Source organism: Anser cygnoides, chromosome 6 (genome assembly GCF_040182565.1).
Source record: "Anser cygnoides isolate HZ-2024a breed goose chromosome 6, Taihu_goose_T2T_genome, whole genome shotgun sequence".
In the NCBI taxonomy this organism is placed as follows: Eukaryota; Metazoa; Chordata; class Aves; order Anseriformes; family Anatidae; genus Anser; species Anser cygnoides.
Genome location: NC_089878.1, coordinates 11018278 through 11045136, shown reverse-complemented (window position 1 = coordinate 11045136; position 26859 = coordinate 11018278). Strand labels below are relative to the sequence as shown.

The following is a 26859-nucleotide window of genomic DNA, read 5'->3' as shown; positions in this document are numbered from 1 at the left end:
AGCTGTTAGGGAAAGGTTTTCCTGCTATGGAGGAGCATTGGATGAGGCCTTTAGAAACACTACTTGGAAGCAACAATGGAATAAGAAATACCCAGAAACTCCTGTTCCCCTCAAGCTGATGAAAACATTGACCTTGTGAAAGCTGTTTTCACATGGATGTTTAACATTGCTGGTTAAGCATCCCCCTGCTTTAACAGATGTTCTCTGTTACTTTGTCTCGCGCACAGCTGCCTGCATCCCCTCGCAGAAGCACATGGGAAGGCTCCTTTACGTGAGATGCACTCTCATGAAAGAGCTTCACCATTCCCCAAAAGGTCCCCACACTGGTTCAGTGATGAATGAACTGCAGCTATTTATATTAGCTGACAGAGAATTCAACCCCATCGCGTGAACCACCATAAATAGCAAAACTTAGCCAGGGGAATGAAAACACTGAAAGCAAATGGGACACACTAGAAAGAGAAGCGTTCTGTCACTGTATTGCTGAGCTAGCCAGCAGACGATGGATTGTCCCCTTCTTAGACATGCTTGTGTTTTGCCTTGAGGCATCCAGCCCCTGACCTGGTCTTTGGGCAAACTTTGCAACACAGATGTTGACAAAGCCTCAACAACCCCACCCCAGCTCAGATTTCCAGTTCTGCCCCTAAAAATTTCTTTCTGCAAGCACAATACTTGTCCTTCCAATGATGATTTCCCATCAGGATCATCCTCCCAGGGAGGAAGAAAAGATACAACTCACTACGGCACAGAGAAGCTCAGACAAAGGAGAGGCACGGCTCGCATGGGGACAGCCTTTCACGTACCGCCTTGTCTTCTCCTGCCGCTTGCTGCTGCAGCCGTGGTGCTCGCCGTGGTGCGGCTGGTGGCCTTGGTGTTGGCCGCCGTGCTTGCTGCGCTCTGCGCGGTGGTGTTCATCTGCACCGTGGTGCTCGTGGTGGTCCGGGCTGTGGCTCTGGTCTGGGCCGTGGTGCTGGCAGTGGTGGTCCTGGCACGGGTGTTGGTGCTGGCAGCAGGCTTGGTGCTGGTACTTAGCGTGGTGCTGGTGCTTACAGTTTGGCTTATGGTCACGTTGGGTGCCGCGTACCTATCGGAGCAAAAGCAGCTGATTTGTCTGAAGTGCTAAATAAGCAGAATTTTGGAAGTCTGGGGGAGCTAACATAGAAACCAGTGGTAATAACCCCCCTGAGGTCAATAGTCTGTCAGCTTTGGGTAAGCTCACAGCCAAGCAATGAAAACACTGCAGGAAAACACAGGAGAGCACTGCCTGTCACTAGGGGCACAGATCTGCCTGCACAGCACCCATTGGAGTGAATTCAGCAGACAGACACTTCTGCAGCTTGCCTCATTCCAAGGGACTCGACCTTCAAAGCTAGGACATGTGCCAGCAATGAGTGGGTCTTGGTAACATAAGCTTTCACTTATGTTTATAAAGTACAAGGGTATATTCTATGGTAGATCCTGAACATCAGAGAGTCCATGGCAGACCAACCTCTGAAAACAGTTCTTTGAGTTGAAAAGCCCAATTTAATAATTATTTCTGGAAATCCTGACCTGCCTGATGACAATAGCATATGGCTCCTTCATATCCTTCATATGTAAATAAACATGACATTTAATACAAATTTAAAATATGTGTGCACTTGTCTGCTTTTCCTAGTAGATAAATCTCTTGTTCTTTTGATACAGGCTGTTAGCACAGCTCATCCTCTTGCAGACAAACCACTACTTACACTGCTTTATGTCCAGCATGTCCAGGGCTCTTGGCTAGCTGATCGTTCTGGAGCCACTCACACTGCTTCCTTATTTCTGGAGACAGGTAGAAAGCAAAGTCGCCTAGAGAGGGAGAGAGGCTGCCATTAAACACTGGTGTTGAGGACAGTGGTCACCTACCAACAGTGCTCTATGTATATTTCTTTCTGAATAAAAAAAGCTCTTCTCTCTTTGCTTGCTCCTGTTAAAAGCTATGGATTATCTCTTGATGTTTGGTGTGGTCCGTGCAGCATCCTGGGCAGGGAGATTTGTTATTCCAACACACAAACATGAGAGCAGTAACTACAAGATACTAGAGTGCTTTATGTCTTAGCCTGTCGCATGTAAACAGCATTCTCATAGCAAAACACTTCCAACCACAGAGCATTTTTCTGAGAGTTGGAAGTTTCCAAGACCCCTGTAAGCAGTACTGGAAAAATCTGGAAAAAAATGGAGAAATCAAAACGAGCAAACCTAAATATTTATCTGCAGGGAAAGATGTGCATACATTGGCTTCTTATTCTACTGCAAGACGAGCTGAGATTCAGATTTTCAAGGTAGTCTGCACATCCTAAACATGCTGATGTTGTTTATCCCTGAGCAAAGAATCCTGCTCGTCTGGTCCTAAATCGGCATAGAGCAACTCCAGATCTCTGCCTGAGCTAGTCAAATGCCTGCTGGACATGACATTTAAGCTGAAACTGGGAAGAAGGATTTGTTGGGTGCTCAGGGAGCTCAGAGGTGGAGTGCTAGCAGGCTGATGGTCTGCAGAGGACCAAGAGCCCCAGCAGAACCAGACCCTATTTACAGACTCTGATGGATCAACAGACTGAAAGGGTGCATGGGATGGGATGGGGAGGCCAAAGAGACCCCCAAAAATAGACAGATTCAACTAGAGGGACCTATGAGCAGCAACAAAATAGACCAGACAGTACAGAACATATGAAAGGAGACTATCACTTCAATGGGACCCACTGCCCAAAGAGGTGGTCATGCCAGAACCCACCCAACAAACAGGCAGGTGTGCCCAGCCTGGCACACTGAGGTCATACATTGCTCCTTCTGTAACATTTTGGCTGCAGGATGTTGTACTTACTTCTGATAAAAGATGGCAGCAGTCTCCCAAAGCGGAGTAAGGTCTCTTCATGAAGCTCTCCTGGTTTGTCAACCAACTTGAAGAACACATCATGTGGCTCACTAGCTAGGCTGTAGATATTCTTGACATCCACCTTCCTGCCAACGCCCAAGACAACAAAGAAGTACCCTTTGCATTTTGCAGAAATTACAGCCTTCTGCAAGTAGTCAAGTTCTGCTTTTTTCATTTTTCCAGTTATCATCAGAACTATGACTTTTAGATCCCGAGGGTTTGGTGCACTTTCAAAAATATGAGCCATCGTGTGTTCGATTGCATTTCCCATAGCCATTGTGCCGTAGAGCTGGGTCATTTGATTGTTTAAGTAATTAATAATCTTCTCTTTGGATCCATAATCAGTTAGTGAAAACTCTGTTCTCACTGGTGGGAAGCTTGAGTTGGTTTCGTGTTCATAAGGAGCTTGCTGGAGAACTGCCACTCTTGCGTGGTGATGAGATATTTTCGGCTCAGAGCTGATTTCCATGTTACTTATGAGGTGGGAAATGTACTTCCTCATTTCGTTGAACTGTAGAGGTGTGGTGGACTCCGAGCTATCGATGATGAAGGCTACATCAATGTCTACATCTGTCGGGGCTGCTCGTCTATCTCTGAACACAGGCCTCTGACTACCATAACCACAGATGGGATCAGGTTCACACACATCTAGGGAAGAAATACAGCAGGTTTCACTTGGAGGAACCAAAGATAACCCTCCCTTGTCACTATTAAAATCTGTTGTTTCATATGAAACACTATCAAGCCATGTACATTCACCACTCCATTACGCGATAACAAATCATTTCATCCCAAAATACATTTAGTTGTGCACATAGTATTTTTTCATGTGCTCTTTTGTCCAAAGACATCCCAGAAGCTCTCCGTCATAAATGGCAGAAGGCCATATTTTAGAACTATTAGTATTTGGGCTGTCAGAATGGTAACAGGCCAAAAACAGAGCTTCTCTTCACAATGTGGAGAACACCCATACTGAACAGTGAGCCTCATTCACAAAGCCAATGTTTTCTGCTCAACCCAAGAGTACAAATCCCTTGTCTTCAGCAACAAAAGGGCTGAATTCCCACTGGGCTTCCCTTCTGCACCACTGACAACCAACTGCTGCGCAACCAGAAGGATCTGGCACAGTCTAGAGGGGAAATTGGATGCTTTACCCAGACAAACGTGACAAGTCAAGAGCCTCCGGATAGTTTCATTCAGCTGGCTGCCACTGGCTGGAAGAACAATTGCATGTCCAACTGCTGTGTTGTTGATCTGGTTAGATGCAAACAAAAAAACATGGTGTTAGTAATGCTGCCTTGGGTTATTTTCAGCTCAAAGTAGGGGAGGGCAATCTTGTGGACAACTCTACGGGATTTTCTCTACCCAGCATGCTGTTTTTTGGAGGAGCCTAATACACTTGACGTCAGTTAATGGGACTAGTTTAGACCTAAAAAGTCCCACCAAAAGGTTCAAACACTTGAACCAGTGCTTGATATGCTGAGTATTTTTGGTGCTTTAAGTCTCTGTACCTCAGCTCTCCCTCTACTAAAGATGCTACCGCACTTCTAACTTCCCACACTTTGCCTTTCATCGGTCAGATCTTTCTCACAGTGGGGACCTTCTTTTCTTCTATTTCATACCACCCTTGGCACACTGGAGCCATGGTCTGGGAACCAACTGGCTCGTTGGAACATCACTAGTGCTTTGCACCAGGCATTTTGGATTTCTCTCCTAATAGACATGCTGGATGCATTTGCACAGCAGTGCTTTCTCAGCACTAAGCAGGCCTGTAGAAGCCAACCAGCAGCCAACAGATAAAAGCCATTGATCTCCCAGGGAACTGGGCTGGGGTCATAAGCAGAAAAGGAAAGAAAAGGTGAACGGCTCTAACCTCCAGAGCTCTCTCGAGAGCCGCATCCTGCCTGCTGGTGAGGAACACAGGAATGACCCCAGCATCATAGAGCTTCAGCACGGCGTCGTTGAGCTGTGGGGAGGCTCTCGTCTCCCCGTTGCTGAAAAAGACTGCCACCTTCCTCATTAGGAACCCACTTCGGGCACGCTTGAAGGTATTCCTGGCCACAAAAGACATGGCTGTCTCAAGGCTGCGTGGCTTTGTGGTGAGGGTTGCCTGGAAGTTTTGGATCTGCTGGAGAAGGGTTGATTTCTTCCTGGCGTCAGCAAAGCGGATCTCCGTGGTGACCTCGTTGTTGTAGGTGACCAGGGCCACCCGCGCACCCCGGGGGCAGTTGCTTTCAGCAATGGTTAAGTTGTTGACCACCCTGAGCACGGTTTGCTTCATCCTGTTGAAAACATCCCTCCCAACGCCTGAGGAGGTGTCGATAGCGAAGGCCAGCTCAGTTGGGAAGACAGGGCACTCCTTGGGACCTGCCAGAAACATGTGTTGGGAACAAAACGTGCCCCAGACAATTGTCAGGGTCCAAACATCCTCAGTGGAAGTCAATCATTCATACCACATACATGGGCAGAACAACAATTCTGGCATACAATCACATCGAGATTTAATGTACTGAAGGTGACTTACCATAGCAGCAAGCTGTGGAAAAGAAAGGGGTGGGGGGGAATAAAAAATCAGTTCAGTCAGTGCCATTTATGTAACATGACTGTCAGACAAGGGTAGCAATGGGGTATTAGCAAGGCACTGATGTACTCACGGCATTTGTCTTTGATGTTCTGCACAAGATCACATTGCTTTAGAAAATACAATGAAAGATTGTTAGAAAGGGAAAAAAAAAACAAACAACAAAATAATATTTCAAACTAAGACAGAAACAATGCTACACTTACACTTAAGGTTCGTCCTTTGTCACCTTTAAGTCCCTGTTAAAAACAAAAAATAATAATTGTGCAAAGTGTATTTTCAGGGTGTCCCATGAACCCAGTTGGAATGACTGTTTAACCACAGATCATGAAGAAGTTAAGGGAAAACCTGCCTGTTTTCAGTTTGGTTTCCTGGAACAGGGAGAACTATTTTCTTCCTTCCTTATTAATTGTGCTAGATTGCCAGTCAGATCCTTCATGCCAGAAATGTCACTCTCCCCACATTGGCTGTAGAGTGAGACGCGTACCTCCTTGAAGGGTCAATGCCTCTGAAGTTCCCAGTTACCCAGGGGATTTCACACCCACCTTATGATGGCTACGGGCACAGGGACAGTTTTGAAAAATTAAGCCCAGACAAGGGCTGCAGACTGGGGTGAGACAGCCAAGGTTTCTCTCCTTGCCTCCCTCCATCCTGACAGCACTGAGGGATGTGACACAAGGTCAGGAAGTGACACAAAGAAGGAGCATTATCTCTGCAGGATGCCACCTAGAGTGGGGATAAATCACTTTTGGCCCTTAGTCAAGAGGCCCATTTGGTGAACACCCTGATAACACACCTCCAACAGCAGGAGGGTGAGGAGTAAACCTAGCTGAGGCCAAAGTCCAAAGGGGCATTCAAGATGCTGTAAGTTCATGAGCAAGGCAAGCCAAGTCATCTTGGCCTCTAGGGTGCTAGGGAAACAGATTTCTTCCATGAAGAAGTACTTACTGCTTTTCTTAGAAAATTAAGATCTGACATCTTCCTAGGAGGAAGTTCTAAGTGGATCATAAAGTAAAAAGGATTTTAGCCAAGGTGCAGTTAGCAGGAGATAGAAGTGGGCATGATTTTCAACTCCTGGCACCCACAGGGACCACTGTGTTTCTCAGAGAGGCAGCCAGGAGGCTCTCCGGGGGAAAAGCCAGAGGCTTCCCCCGCAATAAAATAAGCACTTACAGATGGTCCAGGGTATCCAATCTCTCCTTTCTGGCCAGGTGTCCCAGGATCTCCAGCATTTCCCTAGAAAGAGAACAGAGAAGTCCTCCCCATGAGTGTCTGCAGGAGGACTTGCAGGAGCTAGGGGAGGAGAAGTACAAATCTTTCAGGCCATTCATGTACAGGGGAAAAAATGTGCCACAAACTTACTCTGCGGCCTCTGTTTCCTTTAGGGCCAGGGCCTCCAGCACCACCTCTGTCACCAGGTCCACCCTGGGTGGGGAAAAACAGAAAAGGTAGCTCTAAATCTGTACAAGTCCTTAGGTCATGGAGACATTGTTTGGAAAATGAACGCTTAGTTCATGGGCTGCACCGTACCTTGGGGCCTGGGTAGCCTATGAAGCCACGTTCTCCCTGAAAGAAACATAAGGGTTTATTTGAATACAGGGTTTTGGAAAATTAACCTGATAATGCAGACAGATTAACCTCCTCCTTGGAGATGATATACAGAGGCATAACCAGGACAAAGGCAGAGGGGATGGATTTGAAGAGTCTTGCCTGATTTTCTCACCAGGCTACACTCAGGGATAATTTTTGTCCCTGAATGGAGCCTCTCTGAGTTCACCTAGGCTCTGCCCTTGTCCACGTGCATAAAGCTAGTTCCTTGCCCGTGACAACTCATGTTGGTAGATGGCCGTGCTGAGCAGACACATACCTTTCTGCCCTGGGGACCCGGGCCACCAATTCCATCTCGGCCATCATCACCCTAAAATGGGAAAGCAATGGCATTAGTATGCAGTCATACGTGACTGGCTTAAAGCGACATCAAGAGGAAGAATTCATTGATGCCACAGGCCCCTGAAAAGCCCTTCTACAGATAAAATTATTTTTATTATACTTATTAAAAATACAAAAATGTGGTGCTAAAACTACAAATGTGAATTGAAGCCTACTTAGCATACATGTGCAAAGTGTAAAACCATGTGGAAGTCAGCAATAGGGAGCAGGTTGGGACCTTCAGCCTTGAAGGTGTGAGTGTATGGCCATGCTTACCATCTCTCCTCGCGGGCCCTGTTGTCCATTTGGCCCTTTGGGTCCAGGGTTTCCAGGCTCACCCTGAAAAAGGGAGTATCTGTTCAAGCATGTGCTGAAACTTCAGGCAAATCTAAGCCTGCACAGACCTCTCTGTTCAGTGAAACAGGAGCCTAAAGGAGCAGCCAGAGCATACACCTTGCTCTAGTTCACACCATGCAAGCCAATGGAGATGAATTAAATTTGCCCCAAGATGTTCATTTCCAGTATTATTTAAAGCTCATTCCTATCCGGAATAGGTTTCTTCTTATTGCTGTTTTAGTTGCTGATGTCCACAGCTCATGGAGACATACCTTTCGTCCCAGGGGACCAATCCTGCCCCGCTCTCCTGGGGTTCCTGGTGGCCCACCACCAGCCTGGAACAGAAAGAGGGGGAGGCACATTGGCAACGTGTCCATAAAACCGTGTGCCTGAAACTGCTGAATTGAGTCACCGTATAAATTGTGTATTGACTACTAGGGCTGGTGCCTCTCAAAGCACTGTAGGAAATTCAGAAGTCTAATTCAGTTAGGAAATGCTGAAGGACCAAGTCAACTCACTGCAAATAGCAGCAGCAACCTGTATCAGGACTTCAGGACATGGAAATGCAAGACATGTCTGGTTTTATGGCCATGAGCCTTGCTAGGGCATATGGTCAGAGGGAGAAATGAATGGTTGGGGCCCCTATAGCTATACTCTGGCCTCAAAGCTTGGCGGGTGTCACAGAGGATGCCCTGCCAGTTCCAGTATGTTCATCATCCTGAAACATCACCAACCATAATGGGCCATACCCCGAAGTCCTGACCCCTTTATGGTTGCTTTAACTGCCTTTTCTGTAACTCCCAGTCTAGAAATCTTTAGCATAAGTAGAGAGGGAATCGTACTGGAAGGGTGTGCTACGTGAGAGTGAAACTGAGCTGGAGCCCTAGGGGGTAAATTGGGAAGATAAATAGGCTGTGTCTTATCATTCTCAGCAAGATTTTATTGCTGAGCACCATTTGGTCCCTGTCTGGGAATGAGCAGAAAGATTTACCCTGGGCCCAGGAACGCCTTGCTCTCCTCTTATGCCTGGTGTGCCGAGCTGGCCAGGGGGACCCTGTGCAGGAGGAAAGAGACAGTGTCAAAGCACGTGGGCAGAGACACACAAGCAATGCAAGAGACCGCAAGGGAAAACAAACATTACAGCACCCGAGAGATGGTTTCCAAAGACGTCACACTTTGGGTGGTGTGAGTGCAGGGTTGCCCACCCATTCCCAGCAGTTCACACTGCCGAGACCCTTTGAGGATGCAGACGTGACGAGGTAACACAAAGTGTCACCACACAAGATGTAAATTTTGCCTTCCTAGGCCTGTCCGCTCACTGACCTGTGGCCCTCTCATGCCTTGTTCTCCAGCTGGCCCGTCCTGACCAAGCGAGCCCTTGGTACCCTTAAAGCGCAAAACAGGACAAAGCGAGTTAGCAAGGGTGAACGTGGCAAGGGGCAAGGGATGTCGGGGCACGGGAAACTGCTCTATGCCACACAAAGGGCAGAGAAGAACAGTTTTAATTTATTTATTTTGTAGAATGAAGTTTACAGCAAAGAACAAACACAGAAACAGAGGGGAATCCACCTCCTGCAATCAATGGGCATAAATCCACAGATTCCCTTTATGCTTTGGCCCCATCAGCTGCCCTGCTGGCATTGCAGTCCCTGGCCAGGGAAGCATCCATCCCAATTCCACTGCAGCGGGAGGGAGGACAAACACTCACCTTAACTCCTATCGGTCCCCTGCGTCCTGCCATGCCCTGCGAGCACAGAAATGATGGGATGTGTTAGGCAAGGACGTAAGCTTTCCCCTTCCTCATATTCCCCTGGTCCCACAGACAGGCAGGAGTGTGTGTTGTGCCACTGCTGAGGGACTGGTGGCAGCAAGGAACACATCCCCAGGCTTGGGTTTTGCTCCGGTTTGGTTCTTGCCTTTTAAAAATTAGTAGCTAAATGTGGGTGTGCCCACCAGAGCAAATTAGATGTAGCACCACTGGTCTCAGCAGAGTTACTCTGGTGGAAATAAAATCAGAATTCGACCTTAAAAGTTTATAAAAACCAGCTAACCACCAGGCATTTTCCTTTTGAGTGTGACTTTTTCTTTTTTTTTCCTTTTTTGTTTGTACTCCTAAAATTGCAGGACAAAACGCGTGGGAAGGCAGGAGGGAAGAAGTTACTGCCCAACGAATCTCAGCTCACCTTCCTCCCGACTCCACCGTCTTGGCCACTCAGCCCCACAGGTCCAGGCTCTCCCTAGCAGAAAAACAAAACGGGTGAGAGCCCTGAGATGAGCAGGCTCACGTCTCAAAAGCTAAGTCCTTTCACACCTGCACACAAAGTACTCGATATTCTGGTAAGGATGGAAATCTTTCTAACAGCAGAGGCTCTCCATCAAGATGCTGAGCTAGCTCAAGCTGACATTTCCCTTCTTTAGGAAATTCCTTCTGACATTTTAGGATGTATTTTAATTCTGGACTGACCCAAAAACAAGTCAGTTTTGAAATTTTCCCAGGTAAGTGTGTTCGTTTTTTTTCCCCACAGGTTTCAGATGAATCAGGAAGCCCAGGTTTGATAATATCCAACTGTTTTTCAGTACTGATACATAACAGCATATGAAGTTAATTTCCAAGTACAAACTTGTTCTCAGGGACAAAGAGGCTTTGGAAAAAAAAAAAAAAAAAAACACTTTTTACACAAAACATCATCTAAACTGATATCTTCCCAGAGGAAGTTTTGATTGTAAATCAACAACATTTTCCAACAAAATATTCCTTTTGAACAAGCATGATGAATGTAAGAATCTTGCACCTTTTGGGCAGCATCCTTTTCTCTTACTTTCTCTGTTTCATCCCATTGTAAAAAAAAAAATAATAATAATAATAATAATAATAATAATAATAATAATAATAATAATAAAAAGACAGCAAAGAAACTTACCATTAGTCCAATTTCACCCTTTTGGCCTCTGATTCCCCGTTGAGTATTATCAGCTCCTGAATCTCCCTGAAAGCAAGAGAGTGATGAGAAACAGCTGTGTGAGTGGGACAAGAAAGTCAGACATCGTAAACTGCTGTTGTAGCTCAGAAACAACATTTCTTTTTTTCATTTCTTTTGACAGAACTAGGTGAAATTCATAATTCTGGTGGGTTTAGACAGATGCAGCTTTTCAGCTGAGAACTAACAATATCGAAAAAAGAAGCAGAAGAGGGTTTTTAATATATTGAACCCATGATTGGCAGCTTGGTGTCAAGAGGCATGTGTTACCCCTGTGCCATCTGTATCGGTGCCAACACATTTTGGTGCCACCTTGCCATAAAACTCTTGCACCGACAGAAGACTTTGAGTTTGCAGATCCATCAATTGCATCCCAGTCTGCCAGTTTGCCTCTGGGCACCGTTTGTAGAACCCCCCCCAGTTCCAGGGTCTATGGGGCAGGAAGACTTCGTGTGCCCTCAGCTGTTTGCAGGGGACCCCCAGGGCTGGCAGCAAGCAGGGAAAATGAAGAAAATGCCTCAGCAATAGTTACCGGGTCTCCGCGAAGCCCACGGTCTCCCCGTTCTCCTCGTTCGCCTTTGGCCCCCTTGTCACCCTGTGGGAAAGGAGGAAGGGTTAGCGAGTGGACCCTGATGCCCAGGGCATCTCTGATGCCACATCCCCCCAGCCCCCAGGGGCTTTCCACCCTCCCTTTAGTCCTTTATAAGAGTAAATGTGATGGAAACCTACCCTCCTGCCAGAGAATCCCTTCTCTCCAGAGGAGCCGGGCAAGCCTTTGTCTCCCTGCAAAATAAAAAATGATTTAGAAGAGTGTTTGCCACTTCCAGGGCCCCACCAGCAGAACACCTCTCTATAAAGAGAAATACAATTAGAATGACTGACCTCTTCTCCGTCAATGCCATCCAGACCTATTTCTCCCAGCTCACCCTGCAGAAGAGAGGCAAGGGGCAAAGGTTCACCAAGGGAAAGGGGAGCCGGAGTGGGGGGACGGATGCTGATGCACCCAGGCCCTCGTGCTCACTGCTGTGGCATGGGGCAATAGCTCCGTACCTTCTCTCCTGGGAATCCCCGAGAGCCCTAAAGAGATTAAAAAAAAAAAAGGGAATTAGGGCATTGCTGCCGTCTGTGGGTGATGGTGGGGAAGGGCGCAGAGCCAGGGGTGGCTGCATGGGGTTTTTCCATCCTGCTTTTCTCCTGCACGAGCCTTCTTCAGCTGCCTCCCAGCCACTTGTGCCAAGGTAAAATATGTGCATCCTGGCTTTTAGCCAGCTGATCCAACAAAAGAGTCTGTTCCTTAGCCATAACTCTTTCTCCACAAATAAATTACTTAGATTACCACTGACTTTTCTCTCTCCCTACGCCCCTTCTTAAATGAATCCAGACCTCAGGGGCAGGACAGAGCCTCAGCTTAGTCCAAGGCTGGACAGCTTTTTAAAGACTCAGTAGCTCAGCTGCAACTGATGGGCTCGGCCCATGCACTCCCCTGCTCCCTGCCAGAGGATCCTGCTGTCGGAGCAAACGGTAGGAAATATCACCTTAACATTGCTTGAATGCTACCCATAAATATTGCATGTTTCACCACCTTTCATAGCTTGTGGTGCAGCTGCTGCCTGAAGCTTTGCCCGAGGATCCCCTTTAAAGCAGCAGCCCTGGATCACGCAGGCTCCTTCCAAACCTACCTTGGTTCCTCTGTGCCCGGGGCATCCCTGGAAGCCCTGTGTCCCATTCATTCCTGGAGGTCCACGCTCACCCTGTGGCACGGAGGGGAAAATGCAATGGTCAGGGCTCCCCTGCTGCACAGGGTTCTTCTGCTACATGCATGTTTTGGCAAGTGTGCAAAGTGGTTTGTCCCAACCCATGCGTGTGGAAGCACTGCATGATAATAACAGGAGCCAAAAGAGCATCAGGTTTTGGGGGGTCAGCACCCAGCCACTGCTGCAGGACTGTCCCCACCACCTCCTGCCCGCAGCCTTCATCGTGCAGAGGCCAGCTGTAAGGCTTCACTGCGGAGAGAGACACATCCTTGCCAAGCTCCCAGCTACGAAAGAGCTTCGTGAAATTTCTCCTTCCCTAAAATGGCCATGAGAACCCCTCAGAGCTCGGCAGAGGTGTCTAACCCAGCCCTGACCTTACTCTGACGGCAGCACTTGGCCCCTGCTTGTGATGCTGGAAAAGAGGAGCGCACCATTGGCCCCTTGGCCTCGGCCTCACCCTCTGGGCGTGATGTGTGTGGGGTTGTTTATCCCAGGGGTGACGTGGGGCTCGTGAAGTAAGGGTTTGGATGAAACAGTGCTAGTAAGAAATCACGGGACTCGTGTTATCTGTTGCTGTTGTGGGCAGAAACAGGGAGCTCTTCCCTTCGGCTCTCCAGGAGCTCCTCGCTGACCTCCTCCGAGGAGCAGCTGGGGACTGGGCCAACAATTCAGCCACTAGCTGGGGAGGGTACATCCTCCCCCCACATCCCCAGTGGAAAATATCTGGTGAAAAAAGCTCTGAATGCTTTGCTACAGTGAGGTCCCTAGTTTGGGCAGCACAAGCAGAGCAGGGCAATCACTTACCGGCCCTCCTTCATCACCAGGATAGCCTCTGTAGCCAATGTCACCCGTAGCACCCTAGAAGAAAACAGAGCGTTTTTCACTTCTTTAATAGGCCAAAAATGGGGAGGAAGAGGAGCACGAGCTCCGTGCCAGCATCACCCATTGCAACCAGTGTCACCCACCCATCAGCACCGCAGTGGACACTGGCACACAGGGACCCTCAGCAGGGGTGCCACCCCCCCCAGATGAAGTGACACACCTTTTGTCCTACAGGGCCAGGCAGCCCTCTGTCCCCTTCCTGCCCTGAGCACTTGCAATGGACCCCACAGCACGTCCTTTCTGCAATGTTGTCCTGCGGGGAAACACAAACAGCACAACAGAAGGTGTTAGAAACCTGGCAGAGCCCCAGCACCATAAATCCTGCATGGCTTCACACCCATGCAATCACCCCTGTGCCAAGCATAACGTTGGTCCAGCAGCATTTTGGGGTCTTTCCACCTGGAAACAGCCATGGCAGCATGAGAAAGAGATGTGTGTTTGTGGACAGATTAGTTTGTGGGGTTAGGAAAATCAAATCAACATTATCTTTTCTTAATGGATGTCAGAGGAAAGGGTTTAAATGGGAACCAACTAGAGCAGAAAGTCACAGAGGGCATTTAGTAGGAGGTCAGTCCCCAAAACTGTGCCTGTCACTGAAGAGAGCAATCCCATCTCAGAAGAAACAGATCCAGGCTGTGGAATAGGGCAAGAGAAAGTTGTGGCAGTGAGTAGCTGCAACCAGCAACCCACAGGCTGAGAACAATTGGAAAGTACACAGCAAAAGAGAAAAAAAAAAAAAAAAAAAAAAAGGATACAGTTTCAGAGAAATCACAGCTTGGTTTTGCATCATCCACTAGAAAGAAAAATGCTTTTCTTTGCCAAGTACATTGCTGGCTACAAATGCTTCGTGCCAGCTTTGCACATTCACATTTTGAAAGGATTTTCTTAAGTCAACTGAAGTACGTGGGGATCGGCTGAAAACTAGTTCTTGTCCCAAAAAACAAGGTTCACTCCCCAAAGTGTCTGCACTTTGCTTTGCACAGAAGGGCCCAGCAAGGGGTTACCATATCGTACTTGGGGGCTAAACCTAATTTTATTAAACCTGCTGGAAAAGGAGGTTACTGGTGCTGGTAACAGACGTGAAGTTGAGAGAAACTGGACTTAAAAGGGATGACAACAATTAATTCAATAAACTCAAGTGAGATTATGTACATGGGAGGGAAGTAAATCTCTGAGTTTTTGCCTGGAAGAAAACAAAACTCCTTCATCTGTCAAAACCATATCTAACACACAGGCACTGTATCAGCTCGGGGAATGAAACCTAGAAAGTGGTGCTTCTTTAGCCCTGACAAGGCAGGATGGTGTTTCCCACTCGCTTGTAGTAAGGTTAAGAAAACAACAGTATAAATATAGATGGAGGGTGAGCTTTTTGGCACAGCACTTGTAGAGGGCTTCTTAACCTCTTCTATTCAGCCTAGTCCCATTGGGCTGAATTCTCTGCAGCCTCAGCAGGAGCAGGGCTCCTCTGGGACAGGCACCAGACGGGGCAGTGCCACGATCTGCTGTTAACTCTATTTGCAATGACATCTGTAAAAGGCAGAAATGAGGTAGGGAGAGATGATGGCTGGAGCCAAGAGGGTGTCACTCGGCAATGGTCCAGATCCAGCCTTTTTGGGTTTTCTCCAGCACAACCAGGCAGCACTGCCTGTGCCAAGTCACTTACGAGCTGCTCCGCCAACTCAAATTCCAGGTCCAGGAGATTGGCTCTCAGCGGCCTGTTGTAGGTGAAACCCCGCCCAAACTCCAGCTGCATCACGTCCTCGAGATTCTTCACTTGCTCCAACCCAACGAAGATGAGAGCATTGACACCTGAAAGGGGGTGAAGCAGAAGGAGCTGTGATGGGACGTGGCACTCTGCAGAGCCTGCGCACCCTTGCCTGTGAAGCTGGACTGTTCCCTGCCTCTTCAGCTGCAAACGGAGGTTGTTCAATCAAGAACAAGCTCATTTGGTGCAAATTGCCTGCCTGCTTAGGTGCTTAGGTGCAAAATATCACAGGAAGGTGATGAAGAACAGTAAATGCATGTAGAAATCACTGCTAATTTACTGAAATCCTTGCTATCCAATCCTATTCGTTGCTATCAAAATGTGGCTGATGCATGAGAAATAGTTGTAAAATATATGACACATTAACAGAGGCTATAACTAACTCCTTAAAGAGTAAAAACCTACCTTGTTTATGCAAATCAACTGAAGCAGCACTCAGCTGATCCATCGAGTCATCTGCACCATCAGTAAAATGAATTACGACCTGGGGGAGAAACAAATTTATGCTAGGACCCTGAGCTTTTGGGGCGTGCAGCACAATTGTGGGCAACCTGACGGGTATCCTTCCCAGGGGGCTTTATCCAAGAGGAGATGGGGAAATTGCTATGCCCTTTCCACCTTTGTGAGCCACCAAGTTTTGCATTTCTATGCCAGATTTCTGTACATCATATCATCCAGATGTGAACAGCGTGCAGCCATGTGATGCCTGTGGGCCCTGGCTCAGCAATGGTCAGGGCAACACCTTGACAATGTGCTGGGAGTGAGCAGGTGACCAAAACTCAGGGCTTTATTTATAAATATGCGGTTACTTTATCAACCAAAATTATCAAAAAGCAGCTCTCCTTGTCAAACAGAGCCCATCAGAAGTCAGCTTTCCTGTCCAACACCCTCCCACGGGCCTGTACTTTGACTTACTTTGGTGCTGCCGGAGGGCGCTGACCTGAACTTGCTCTGGTAGGATTTCAGCGTATCGGCTGTGAGGAAATAGGGCCCGCGGGTACTCATGGCTTGAAACCTCTTGAAGAGCTCAGGCTGGTACTCAGAGAAGTCCAGTCCCTCCACGGGCCCGCCCTGGGCCTGGGCCATGATGGCCACTCTGACGTTAGGCCCCTGGCTGCCAGTGCAGCTGATCTTCTGCATGCGCGTTATTCTGTTCAGCACAGACTCGACGGTGAGCTCCAGCCTCCTCTGGGAGTTGAAGATGTTCTGGCCATCCCTGACGTCTGTCACATCGAAGCCAAGTATCACGTCTAGGTCGCACTCTGAAAGGGAAATGCGGAAGGAGAAGAGAGGAGGTCATCCCAGCCCCGCTCCAGCAGGGACAGCCCAAGCAAGGTGCCCAGCCCCACATCCTAGCGCCTCCATGAAGCTCTCCAAGGAGGAGACCCCACAGGCTCTGGGCAGCCTGTGCCAGCATTCAGATTTTCCTAATTATTCTGTTAGACATTAGAGCAGATGCTTTCTGGCTAGAGAAATGCCACCGTTTGTTACACAAGTGTTTTGGACTTCCTTCCATCCCAGCAATGATAACCTGGGGAAAAATGCATTTCTTTTCCCATGCAACTGTTGTTTAGCATTGGGATAAGCTGATTAAACCAAGCCTAACAGAAACATCACTGTATTTTCATTAGGCAGCCAAGACTGCTGTCCCCAACAGCTGTACTCAACACAGGGGGGGTCACCCCACCAGCAAAGCACAGGGCAGCCCAGGATATGGGAGGGATCCCTGGCACCTGGAAGGATCAGGCATGGGACACCCTCCTTGCCCTGCAGCAACTGGAGTGACTTTCAGTCAGATCTTTCTGGTGTGGGATGTTGATTTGGGTCAGAAAAATGGTAATTTGGACACTGATGTTTCAATGAGAGAAGAGGAGGTACTTGCTGACACCCCTCACCTGTTCATCTTCACTAGCGCCTCAGTTCTACATAACATCTCCCACATGTCCCAGTGACCCAGAAAGAAATGCAGCCAAATCATGAGATTGCTTTTCAGGGCACTTTTATCTTAATTTATAACCACTTTTTTTATAACCACAGTTTTATAACCACTAGTGCCCTGGCACTCATATACCCGTCACAAGGTCAAGTGGGCACCCTGAATAATCCAGAAAGAGAAATTCTATTTCCAGCAGATAATGCATGTCAGGGACTGAATGGCTGAGGGGTTCAGCTGGCCTGTGAAAAATACCGTGGGCAGAACAAGGACCATTGCTTTTCATTTTGGCAGTGAACAAGTTGCCCTGCCAATATGAGGAAGTGTCTGGCATCACGTGCCTACCTCGTCAAGGCAGAAATATGGGCTGGACGAGTCCATCAAAATGTGCTGGATCCTAAAAGCCACTGGGAGCAACCTGAGCATGTTATGAAAGGATCATGCATACCTCTTGTAACATCCGTCGTTCCTGGGCACAACTTCTCCTCCATAGCGGCTGCCAGTGTAACCAAGACCTGCTCGTTCAGTTCAGACAGCTCCTGAGCTGTTGACACTCTGAAACTCGTGGCACTCTCGCTGGCCAGCTTGCTGACTTCCTCCAGGTCGATGTTTCGTACGCCGACTGCAAATACCTTGACGCCTTTCTGTGCAATTGCCAAGGAGGCACTCTGCCCATCGTCTGAGGATTTCCCCCCCGTGACGATGAAGGCAATTTGAGGCACCCTCTGGTCAATTCGGCTGCCAGCCTCCTTCACAAAGTGTTTTGCCTGGAGATGCTTGATGGCTGCACCGGTGTTGGCCACGCGGCCACCTTTGTAGATCACTTTGTTGATGGCGTCTAAAATCTGAGGCTTACTAGAGTAATCCTTGAGGAAGAACTCATCAGTGACATCTGAGTTGTACTGCGCCAGTCCTACCTGGATAGAGTCACCATCCTCATAGATGGCATCCACTACGGAGTACACAAACTGGAGGACTTCTTGGAAGTTATCTCTCCCCAGATTAATGGAGCCATCCAGCAAAAACACAATGTCAGCTTGCTTTTTTCCTCCTGGAAAAAAAAAATATAAAGAAAATACAGTTATTAAACATCGTGACTTTTATAATATTTAAGATGCTTAGTGCTTTGTGAAATAGTTTTTTTTTTCTCTCTCCTTTCAACCTTTCATTGGTCTTTGGCATGATCTTACATCCATACAAGAAGAAAGGTTTATGCAACACATTGATTATGCATCATGTAACATTACTTGTTTTTGTGATATTCTCATCTCTTTTGAAATTTAATTCTATGCTTTCTTTTTTCTTTTTATGCCTAAGAAGACCTACTTCAAAATGGTCTTTAAAGCAATATGACTAAACTGTTGGGAATCAAAAGGAGTTATTATGGAGACATTTACACATTGTACAAATTCTATCTATGCTCAATCCAAAGAGGTCTACAGGATGAATAATAGCAGTCTTACCAGGTCCTAGAGGGCCAGGGGTTTCTGTCGTAGGTATTGGAAGCTCTTCAAGAATATTCTGCACTTTCTTTTCTAAAGTTGGCAGTCCCGTGAAGTCCTGTACTACAAGCACACGGTCAGGATCATTGGTAATGACCTGCAGCTGGTTCCTGTCTACATTCCTGGCTCCTACACCCAGAGGTTTAATAATCGTTGAGGCGATCACGTTAGCAGGCCTGTTGACGTCATCCTGGGACCGATCTCCGAGGATGACGACAAGATGCTGTGGCACTCCATCTTCTATCCTGCTCCCTGCAGACTTGATGAAGTAGTTCTTCACCACATAGTCTAGGGCTTTGCCAGCATTCACAGGGGAACCCCCTCGAAGCCTCAAGCGGCGGATGGCTTGCAACACAGCATTTTTGGATTTGTGGGTTTTCAGGTAGAACTCAGGGAAGACATTATTGCTGAACTGCACCACGCCAATTCGCACTTTGTTTGGCCCAACTTCAAGCTGCTGAACAATTCTGCTGATGAAATCCCGAATGTGAGCTAGTCCATCAGACCTAACGCTGTCAGAGCTGTCGATAAGGAAGACTATGTCCTTTTCATCACCAGAAACTTCTACAGGGAAGAAAGAAGAGAAAGAATTATTTGTGTGCCAAGCCTTTGCTTAAGCTTTGCAGTAGGAGTTCTGTGCTATCCGTTCTCAAGTGATGTAAAACTGCACAACATATTTTAGCCAACTTTAGGCATGGTGCTTTGTGGAGCTTCTCCAGAGGGCTTGTGTGTGAGTGCATACACGTGTTAACAGTCTGCCTAATAAATCTAAGCATGCATTACTCAGAGCCTTATCTGCTTTATTCTTGGACACTCTTCTCTGGATTTGTCAATGTTTCCATCTTTGTTTTGCCCCAGATTTATGTCTGATTTTCCTAGAGAGCTGCTAAATATGCAATTGTAACACATTGCAGTCTTTGACTTTAAAATCGAATTAAATAATGTATTTAGGTACTAAAGCTGAATGTCCACATATCTAAAAGTGGTCTCCTAAAATAGTATGTGTGCTGCCTTTGCTTTTAACTAAGGAAAACCTTAGCTTAGAGGGAAGGGATTGAAAGTTTTTTACCTAGTTGGGCAATATTTACTTGAACAGCAACACAGAAGCAGCTGGTAGTGACAGGGTCTTACCTACAGTTGTGGTCACATCTCCCAAGAGCTGTCTGATTTGGTCCACAGTCAGGGTCTCAATAGGAGCCAACAGCTTCTGTTCAAGGCTGGGCAGCTCCTGGAAGCTGGAGACTTGGTACACGTAGTCAGGGCTAAGGGAAATCTGTACCATCTCCTCAGGATCCATATTCTTCGCTACAACCAGAGGTGCCACCCCTACTTGTTTGACTTGCAGCGACGGGAACTCTAAGTCATCATCTGACTTGCGGGAGGAGAGGATGACCAAAAACTGAGGGACACCCTCTTCTATGCGGCTCCCAGAGGGCCGGGTGAAGATGGTCTTTGCCACAAATTCAAGGGCCTCCCCAATGTTCACCTGCTGGCCTCCCTGCGGCCGCAGCCGCCTCACGGCACTTTGCACCTCGTCCTTGGTGGAGTGGGCATTGAGCAGGAACTCCACGTGTGGGTGCTCACTGAACTGGATCACTGAAATCCGGGTGGTGTCGAAGCCCACGTCCAGGTTGGTTACTATCCTCTCGATGAGGTCACGGACAAGGTAGAACTCCTGGGCGGCATAGCGGGAGCCGTCGACCATGAACACAACGTCCCTCTTCACACCCGCTGCGGAAAAAAAGGCAGCAGTCAGAGGATGCACCGGGCATTGCCTACAGGGGGCAGCTAAGCTCATCGTCTACATCACTGGCCCGTGCCTTTGGCCACGGGGAGGATGCTCGTTGTTTCTTTCCCCATGATTTCTCCTTTGAGGCCCTGCAGGCAGCTCTGGGTTCAACCCAGAGACTGGACCAATCTGCTAGGTGCATTCCCAGGCAGTGCAAGAATGCAGAACAGCGATTTCCAGGGAAAAAGAAGCAAGAGGGAGCGGGGGAAACGTGGTACAATAATTCCTTGTGGGATCTCCACACAAGGAAATGTAGCTTGGTGATGCTCCTTACTCAGGGCAGGCTGCCAGATAGCCTGGGGCTGCTTTACACTTCGTACCACCCCTCTTTCCTTGGCTTTCTCCTCTAGGACAGCTTCTATCCCATTATTCTCTTAGCTTCTGCTATTTCCAAGAAAACATTTTCTGCAGTGATAATTCAGGTCAAAGCCTGAATTATTGCTGAGTATCACACTGACAAATGGGGCTTGGGGAAAGCAGTCTGACTCTGAAGGGAAGGAACAGATAGAGTAGGATGGTGGACTTCAAAGGGACTTGTCTGGGTTGGGTACCCTTCATCCCTTCAGGACAGGTGTACACTGGCTGGATTTCATTCAAAGCAAGACCAGAAATGGATGATCTGATCCTTTTCCACTTTCCCTTGCCCCTGTGAATGAGCATAGCAAATGTTAGACACATCAGAAGAAGGTCTCACATTTATCAGAAAGGTGACCTGGATTTGCAGTAGTGTGAAGGTTTCCCTGTAGCATCTAAATGTCGCAATTTCCATTCCGGGAGGAATAGTATGGACTGAAATAACAGTCCATTGACTTTAAATAAGATTAAAGTCCTGGAATTCACTTTGTGTACCTTCCATGTGGATACAACATGGACCACTTTGTAGGACCGCGATTAAACGTGGCTCAGCTAAATAACACAGCTCCTACTAACCCTACGTACACCAAAAAAAACACATTGACAATGAGATCAAGATGGGTGTGTAACCGTGACCATCTTTGCTTTTCTGTTTGTGTTGCAACCATGATGTTACTAAACATCATATTTTGCCGCTGGCTCTCGGTGCAGACACAAACATCTTCTCACCTGGGCTGGGTGATGTAAAAACCAGATCAGGGGCAAGTGACTCTATTTCTTTCTTGGTCAGCCGGATGACTCTGTTGGAGACGACCTGCTGCACTGAATCCAGCTGGCTGAAGTCAGGGACAGAGATAGCAAAATCTGGGAGGAATGAAATCGTCTGCAGCTCCGTGAGGTCAGCATTTCCAATCCCAATGCCGAAGGGCACGGTGCCGCTCGTCTTGAGGACCACCGAGGGCCTCCTCACGTCATCCTGGGACCGGTCAGCAGTGAGAAGAATCAGGAACTGCGGGACACCCTCAGCTATCCTGCTGCCGCTCGACACCGTGAACACATTCCTGATGAGATAGTCGAGGGCTGCTCCGGTGTTCAGAGGAGATCCTCCCATAACTGTCAACCCCTGGATGGCACTGACTATATCTGCTTTGTCTTCATAGGCATCAAGTAAGAACTCGGGTTGTACGGCATTGCTGTACTGCACGATGGCAACACGGACCTTGTCACGGCCAATATCCAGGCTTTCAACAACTCTTTGGACAAAGGTCTTCAGCAGAGGGAAACCTCTTCTGACACCATCCGAGCCGTCGATTAGAAACACCACATCCTTCTTCTCACCTCTCTCAACTACTGTTTGAGACAAGTAAGGGAAGGGGGGAATAAGTGAGATTCTCTTTGGAAGTGATTATCATTACCTGAACATGCTGAACCGAAGGAGTGCAAGAGTCTGGGGAGGGGAAGGCGAGGTGTCAGAACAGGCAGTTTGGTTCCTTTGCAATCAGATGTAGTCCCTGGTGAAGAGGCAGATGGGTGGAAGTTGGTGGAAACCACAGTGCAACGTGTGCTGTGCCTTACCCACCAAGTCATAGAATCATAGACCCATAGGAAATAGGGTGCCAAGGGCCTCCGGGTGCCATCCGCTACCTAAGGCCAGGAGAGTCTGGGATATCAGGGACTTTTGCTCCCAGAGAAGCCTGAGTTTCAGAAGAAAATGTCTTCAGAGGTTTACTGTCGTGAGGGTGCTCACAAGGAGCCAATGAAGAGAGAGACAAAAGCTTTCCTCAAGCATCACCAAACTTAGAGATAAATGATCCTGCACATGCTCAGACAAAATAAGAATTTACTGGAAAGCACATCCAACTGAAAATGCTGAAATGTTTTTCTAAAATACAAGTCACTGTGTTTTATTTTTTTTAAAGGTTTGACTTCAAGCACAAAGAGTAGTAATTGTGAGTAAACATTTGTTTGTTTTTTTTTTAAAACCACAGTGGTGAAATCTCAGAGATCTGAAAACAGTTGATGAGTGCTGCTGTTGACTAACAGAACTGCAAAACTTTGGCTCAGCAAAGCAGAAAATGTCACAGAGTCACAAAGGCTGAACAGGACAATGTCATCCCCCAAAGTGTCATTGTCTTGTTTATAGCAAGGTCAGCGGGACAATGGGAGCACCATCCGTTCCCCTGAAGAAAATATTAAATGCCTGTTTATGAATGCTAGAAATATAAAGAGTTGAGAGCAAGAGTTGAGTATAAGAGCACAGCTGAAGTCGTAATACAGACTTCAGACCAAATTAATTACTTAGGAGGAATGTCAGAAACTTGGTAGGTTAACATATAGGACTGGAATAGTCATATAGTTTGTTGAACAACAGAGGAAGGAAGATGGAGCAGATACTGCCTGGTGTATCCAAGTTCCATACCCTTCCTCTGAAGTTCAGGAGCAGAGAAAAAGTGTCCTAACGTAAGACTCTAGGTAGAAGATAAAAGAGAAATATTATGCATACTCTTGTGAGGTGGTTCTCTTTTATCCAACAACATTAGGAAAATTAAGTGGATGCAGCTACTGGTGAGCTGTTAGTGGAATCTGTTATAGTACCTGGTTGTCAAAGGGATTTTAAGCCCCTCTTCTGGGAAAGGGTTGAAAAAGGATACAAGCTTCTTAATAGCATTTAAGGAAACCTAGCTACCCCTCTGAAAAGTGAAGTAAATCAGGAGCTCTTCACTGACATGAAGCATGAGAGGATTCACATAGAAGTGTAAATGGGATTGGATTGCTAAGGAGTAGTATTCCAAGCCAGCACCAGCAAAATCAGAAAGGCCACAGGCACAAAATGAGATCCAGCAAGAAACATCCACAGTAGCAAGAGTTTGTTTTGTAAATACTTTACAATAAAAGGAAGATCAAAAATAGAGTTGGCCTTCTACTCAGTGAAAGCTCTTGATAGATGATGTCAACGTGGGCAAAATGTTTAATGCCTTTGACATCCACCTCCCATAAAAAGTACAGCCTGCAGCTGGCTGACACAATTCCTTCCAGCAACAAAGGGATATGGTTTCTGTCTCACTTAAGAAAAGATCAGGCTAAGAATACTCAGATATACCTAAGTATAAGATATTTTTGAAACAAATTGAGCCTGATGAACTTCTGACTGTGGCACCGAAAGAATAGTAGCACTCCCCTAACCATTGGTAATTCCCTCTGAGATCTTGTGGACTGGATGAGGAGCAAGAAGACTGGTAAAAAGCAAATGCAGTGCCTGTCTTCAAAGATGCAGGAAAGTAGATGGAGTACAGATGAATCAGATAAAGTTCAGTTGCCTTCAAAAAAAGCAACCACATGGCCCAAAATTATTAAACAGTTTGTAGACACCTAAAGACAACATGGTGTGTAGCAAGCAAGACTGAATAGTCAAGAAATCATCATCTCAAGCCATTCTGAATTCCCCTAGGATGACACAAGCAGCTTTTTAACAGAGAGGATGTAGACATCAAATTTATTTACTTAACAAGGTCTTGATATCATCTTCCCCATCAATCTCATATAGATTCAAAAAGACATTGACAAAACAGAAATAGTTTGAAAGGGGAGGACACAGTTCAAGAGCACCAGTTGCCTTAGTCTGCATTGAGGCAGAAGCAATCTGCACAAATATGGGAAGGGCAACAACTTCACTGGGAAAGGATGAGGTAAGATAAGACCAGGTCATTTGGTGCAGGTTGACATCAGAGAAACAAGGGTGAAAAGCTAGAGAGCCTACAAAACCTACAAGGAACAAATGAGTGAGATAGGTACGCAGCTAGAGACATGAGGACTGAGAAAAGACATGGCAAATTTGAGGTGAATGAAAGACTGTCAAACATAACAGAAATGAGCTGACACCTGTGTCTCTGCTGAGCTTAAAGAGATGTAAAAGGCTTAAACTGTGACTAGGAAGGCAGAGGTTAAGGGAAACCATCTACTGACAAGGATATTAAAGCAATTGCACAGGTTGATTAGGGATGTCAGGGAAATCTCCTCCACTGGAAGATTTTCAGAACAGATTAGAAAAATGACAGACAGTCCTGGATGAGCAGATCTTGTTGGGGACAAGGGGATGTAGCAGATGGCACCCTGAGATCACTTCCAGCCCTATTTCTTTTTTATGTTTCTATGATTCTAAGTCCATCTGCCCAGAACTTTTACAGAGAGGTGATGCAGAAGTCATTACACTTTTCCTTGTCTCCTCCTGCTGTTGGGAGACAGGTCAATTCTCAAATTAGGGCTGCCTTTGGGAAATCACACAGATGGACACGGATAATTTCCAGTATTGCAGTGTCAATTTCTGTTTGTGGCCATGTGATTCTTTTCTATGTTCTTTAATGAATCCATATTCATTTACTGAGCTTGTAAAGGTAACTGAGTCAAGACCATCTAATTTATTGGTGCTTGTAGAAAACGTAGAAACTGCCATCACATCCCTTAAGAAGTAACAGAACAATAAACAGAGCTCCTCCAGAAAAGGGAGAATGGAAAGAGGAACTGAAATAAGCCTTATTTTTTTCCTTCTAGCCCTTGCCCAGCACAGCATGTCAATTTATTTAACTGGGACAATGACTGTCTGCTACTTCACGTTTGTACCATGTTTTGCACACCAGTAACAGCATCTACTGCAGCTCTTGCAGCTAACAAAAGGCTTTTTCCTTTGATCACTTATCTGTAAAACTGAGTTTGGACTTCAGTGCTTTGCTGGATCAGACCAGATGAAAATCCAAGTAAAATAGCAATTTCTACGTAATCATTTTTAAATGTCACCAGGCCAAATTGCCCCAGTTACCAAAGAGAAGAGGGCATGTAAATGGTGTTTCTCAGCCTCCTGGAAACCACAGAAACCCTGGGTCCCTGTACCTGTTGGCTGAAGCTGGATGGTTTTCAACAGGTTCACTATATTTGGCTGAAGCTCTGAAATCCGAGAGAGGGAATCAACGTTCAGAATGAATTGTGGGGCATAAACTATCCTTTCCAGCTCTACAGGGTCAGCATTTTTGGCTTTGATGGCAAAGGTCACAACTCCCGCTTGTTTCAGAGCATCGGATGGTTGCTCCACATCATCGGATGATCTCCCAGCAGCGAGGAGGACCAAGAACTGGGGAACTCCTTCTTCAATCCTGCTTCCAGCTTCCTTGACAAACAGCCTCCTTATGGCTTCCTCTAGCGCAACTCCAATGTTCAGTTGCTTCCCAGTTTTTAACCTCATCCTTTTCACTTTCAGAAGCATGTCTTGCTTAGACGGAAGTTCAGAGAAGTCAAATTCAACTTGGATGTTGTCACTGAATTGAGCTACAGCTACTCGTGTGGCATCGGAACCCACGTTCAGCTCAGAAATGACTTTGTGTACAAAGTCCCGGACGGCAGGAAAGCTACCCAAGAGGTTGGCTGAACCATCAATCAGGAATAAAATATCTTTCTTGCTTTCTAGAATAAATTCACAAATGAAAAGAGGGGAAAAAAAGATATGAAGGCATTTTTCTTCTTAAATGTCATCCTAGAAACTTCTCTATTACCTGGATTTCAATATGCAAAGCAAGTGATTATCATTTCCCAAAGTATTCAAAGGCTACAAGATTAAACAGTACCTTTGCCGTATTTATCTGAAGGGGAAAGGAAAACAAGGACACCTCATCTAAGACTCGGTAAATTCAGGCACCAGAATCTCATATCATATACTGTATCATATCATATCATTTCAGTCATATTGTATAATGGGCAATATTGATAATCGTATCAGAATAGGCCAGTGACATCTCTGTTCTAGCAACCTGCTGGCAATACAGGCATGAAGTACAACAGCAGTGGAGCATTTTTTTCTATTTAAAGATTCATTAAACAATACATAGACATTAATTAATTTATACGTATATATATACGTAGAATATTTTCTGTATTCTCTTAAAGTACTTCTCTCAGTTGCATTACGAGGCAGTCAAATCCAGAGGTGAGTTATGACTTTGGGAGGAGAAAATTCCTTTTACCTGTTTCCATTTGATGACTTTTTAATTTCATTGAATGTCCAAGGCACAACCAAGCACCTCATATTTTTGTACCTTAACATCTTTTGTGTTAATCATCTCCTTTCCACACTAAACAATCCTGGATGTTTTTGTCTTCATATGCACATAGCCAG

The 26859-nt window shown here is 46.5% G+C and overlaps 1 protein-coding gene across 15 annotated transcripts in view; it reads right to left on the bottom strand.

The window, feature by feature from the left end:
• COL6A3 (collagen type VI alpha 3 chain) overlaps nt 1-26859 on the bottom strand; it is a 57078-nt gene that overhangs the window by 9009 nt on the left and 21210 nt on the right. For 11 of the 15 annotated variants that reach the window (XM_013178707.3, XM_013178706.3, XM_013178708.3 and 8 more), the window contains 34 exons: nt 25584-26150; nt 21429-22049; nt 19688-20287; nt 18518-19120; nt 17503-18105; nt 16037-16383; nt 15527-15605; nt 15020-15165; nt 13517-13609; nt 13279-13332; nt 12400-12471; nt 11771-11797; nt 11603-11647; nt 11450-11503; nt 11253-11315; nt 10664-10729; nt 9926-9979; nt 9451-9486; nt 9066-9128; nt 8734-8796; nt 8015-8077; nt 7683-7745; nt 7345-7395; nt 7008-7043; nt 6840-6902; nt 6651-6713; nt 5684-5716; nt 5551-5587; nt 5421-5432; nt 4770-5263; nt 4051-4150; nt 2846-3544; nt 1731-1833; nt 804-1084 (listed from right to left, as the gene is read on the bottom strand). In XM_013178707.3, coding sequence (XP_013034161.3) covers nt 804-1084; nt 1731-1833; nt 2846-3544; nt 4051-4150; nt 4770-5263; nt 5421-5432; nt 5551-5587; nt 5684-5716; nt 6651-6713; nt 6840-6902; nt 7008-7043; nt 7345-7395; nt 7683-7745; nt 8015-8077; nt 8734-8796; nt 9066-9128; nt 9451-9486; nt 9926-9979; nt 10664-10729; nt 11253-11315; nt 11450-11503; nt 11603-11647; nt 11771-11797; nt 12400-12471; nt 13279-13332; nt 13517-13609; nt 15020-15165; nt 15527-15605; nt 16037-16383; nt 17503-18105; nt 18518-19120; nt 19688-20287; nt 21429-22049; nt 25584-26150 — 6354 coding nt within the window. The remainder of the gene's footprint in view (nt 1-803; nt 1085-1730; nt 1834-2845; nt 3545-4050; nt 4151-4769; nt 5264-5420; nt 5433-5550; nt 5588-5683; nt 5717-6650; nt 6714-6839; nt 6903-7007; nt 7044-7344; nt 7396-7682; nt 7746-8014; nt 8078-8733; nt 8797-9065; nt 9129-9450; nt 9487-9925; nt 9980-10663; nt 10730-11252; nt 11316-11449; nt 11504-11602; nt 11648-11770; nt 11798-12399; nt 12472-13278; nt 13333-13516; nt 13610-15019; nt 15166-15526; nt 15606-16036; nt 16384-17502; nt 18106-18517; nt 19121-19687; nt 20288-21428; nt 22050-25583; nt 26151-26859) is intronic. The other 4 variants (XM_048058572.2, XM_048058574.2, XM_048058569.2 and 1 more) reach the window with 3 other exon arrangements.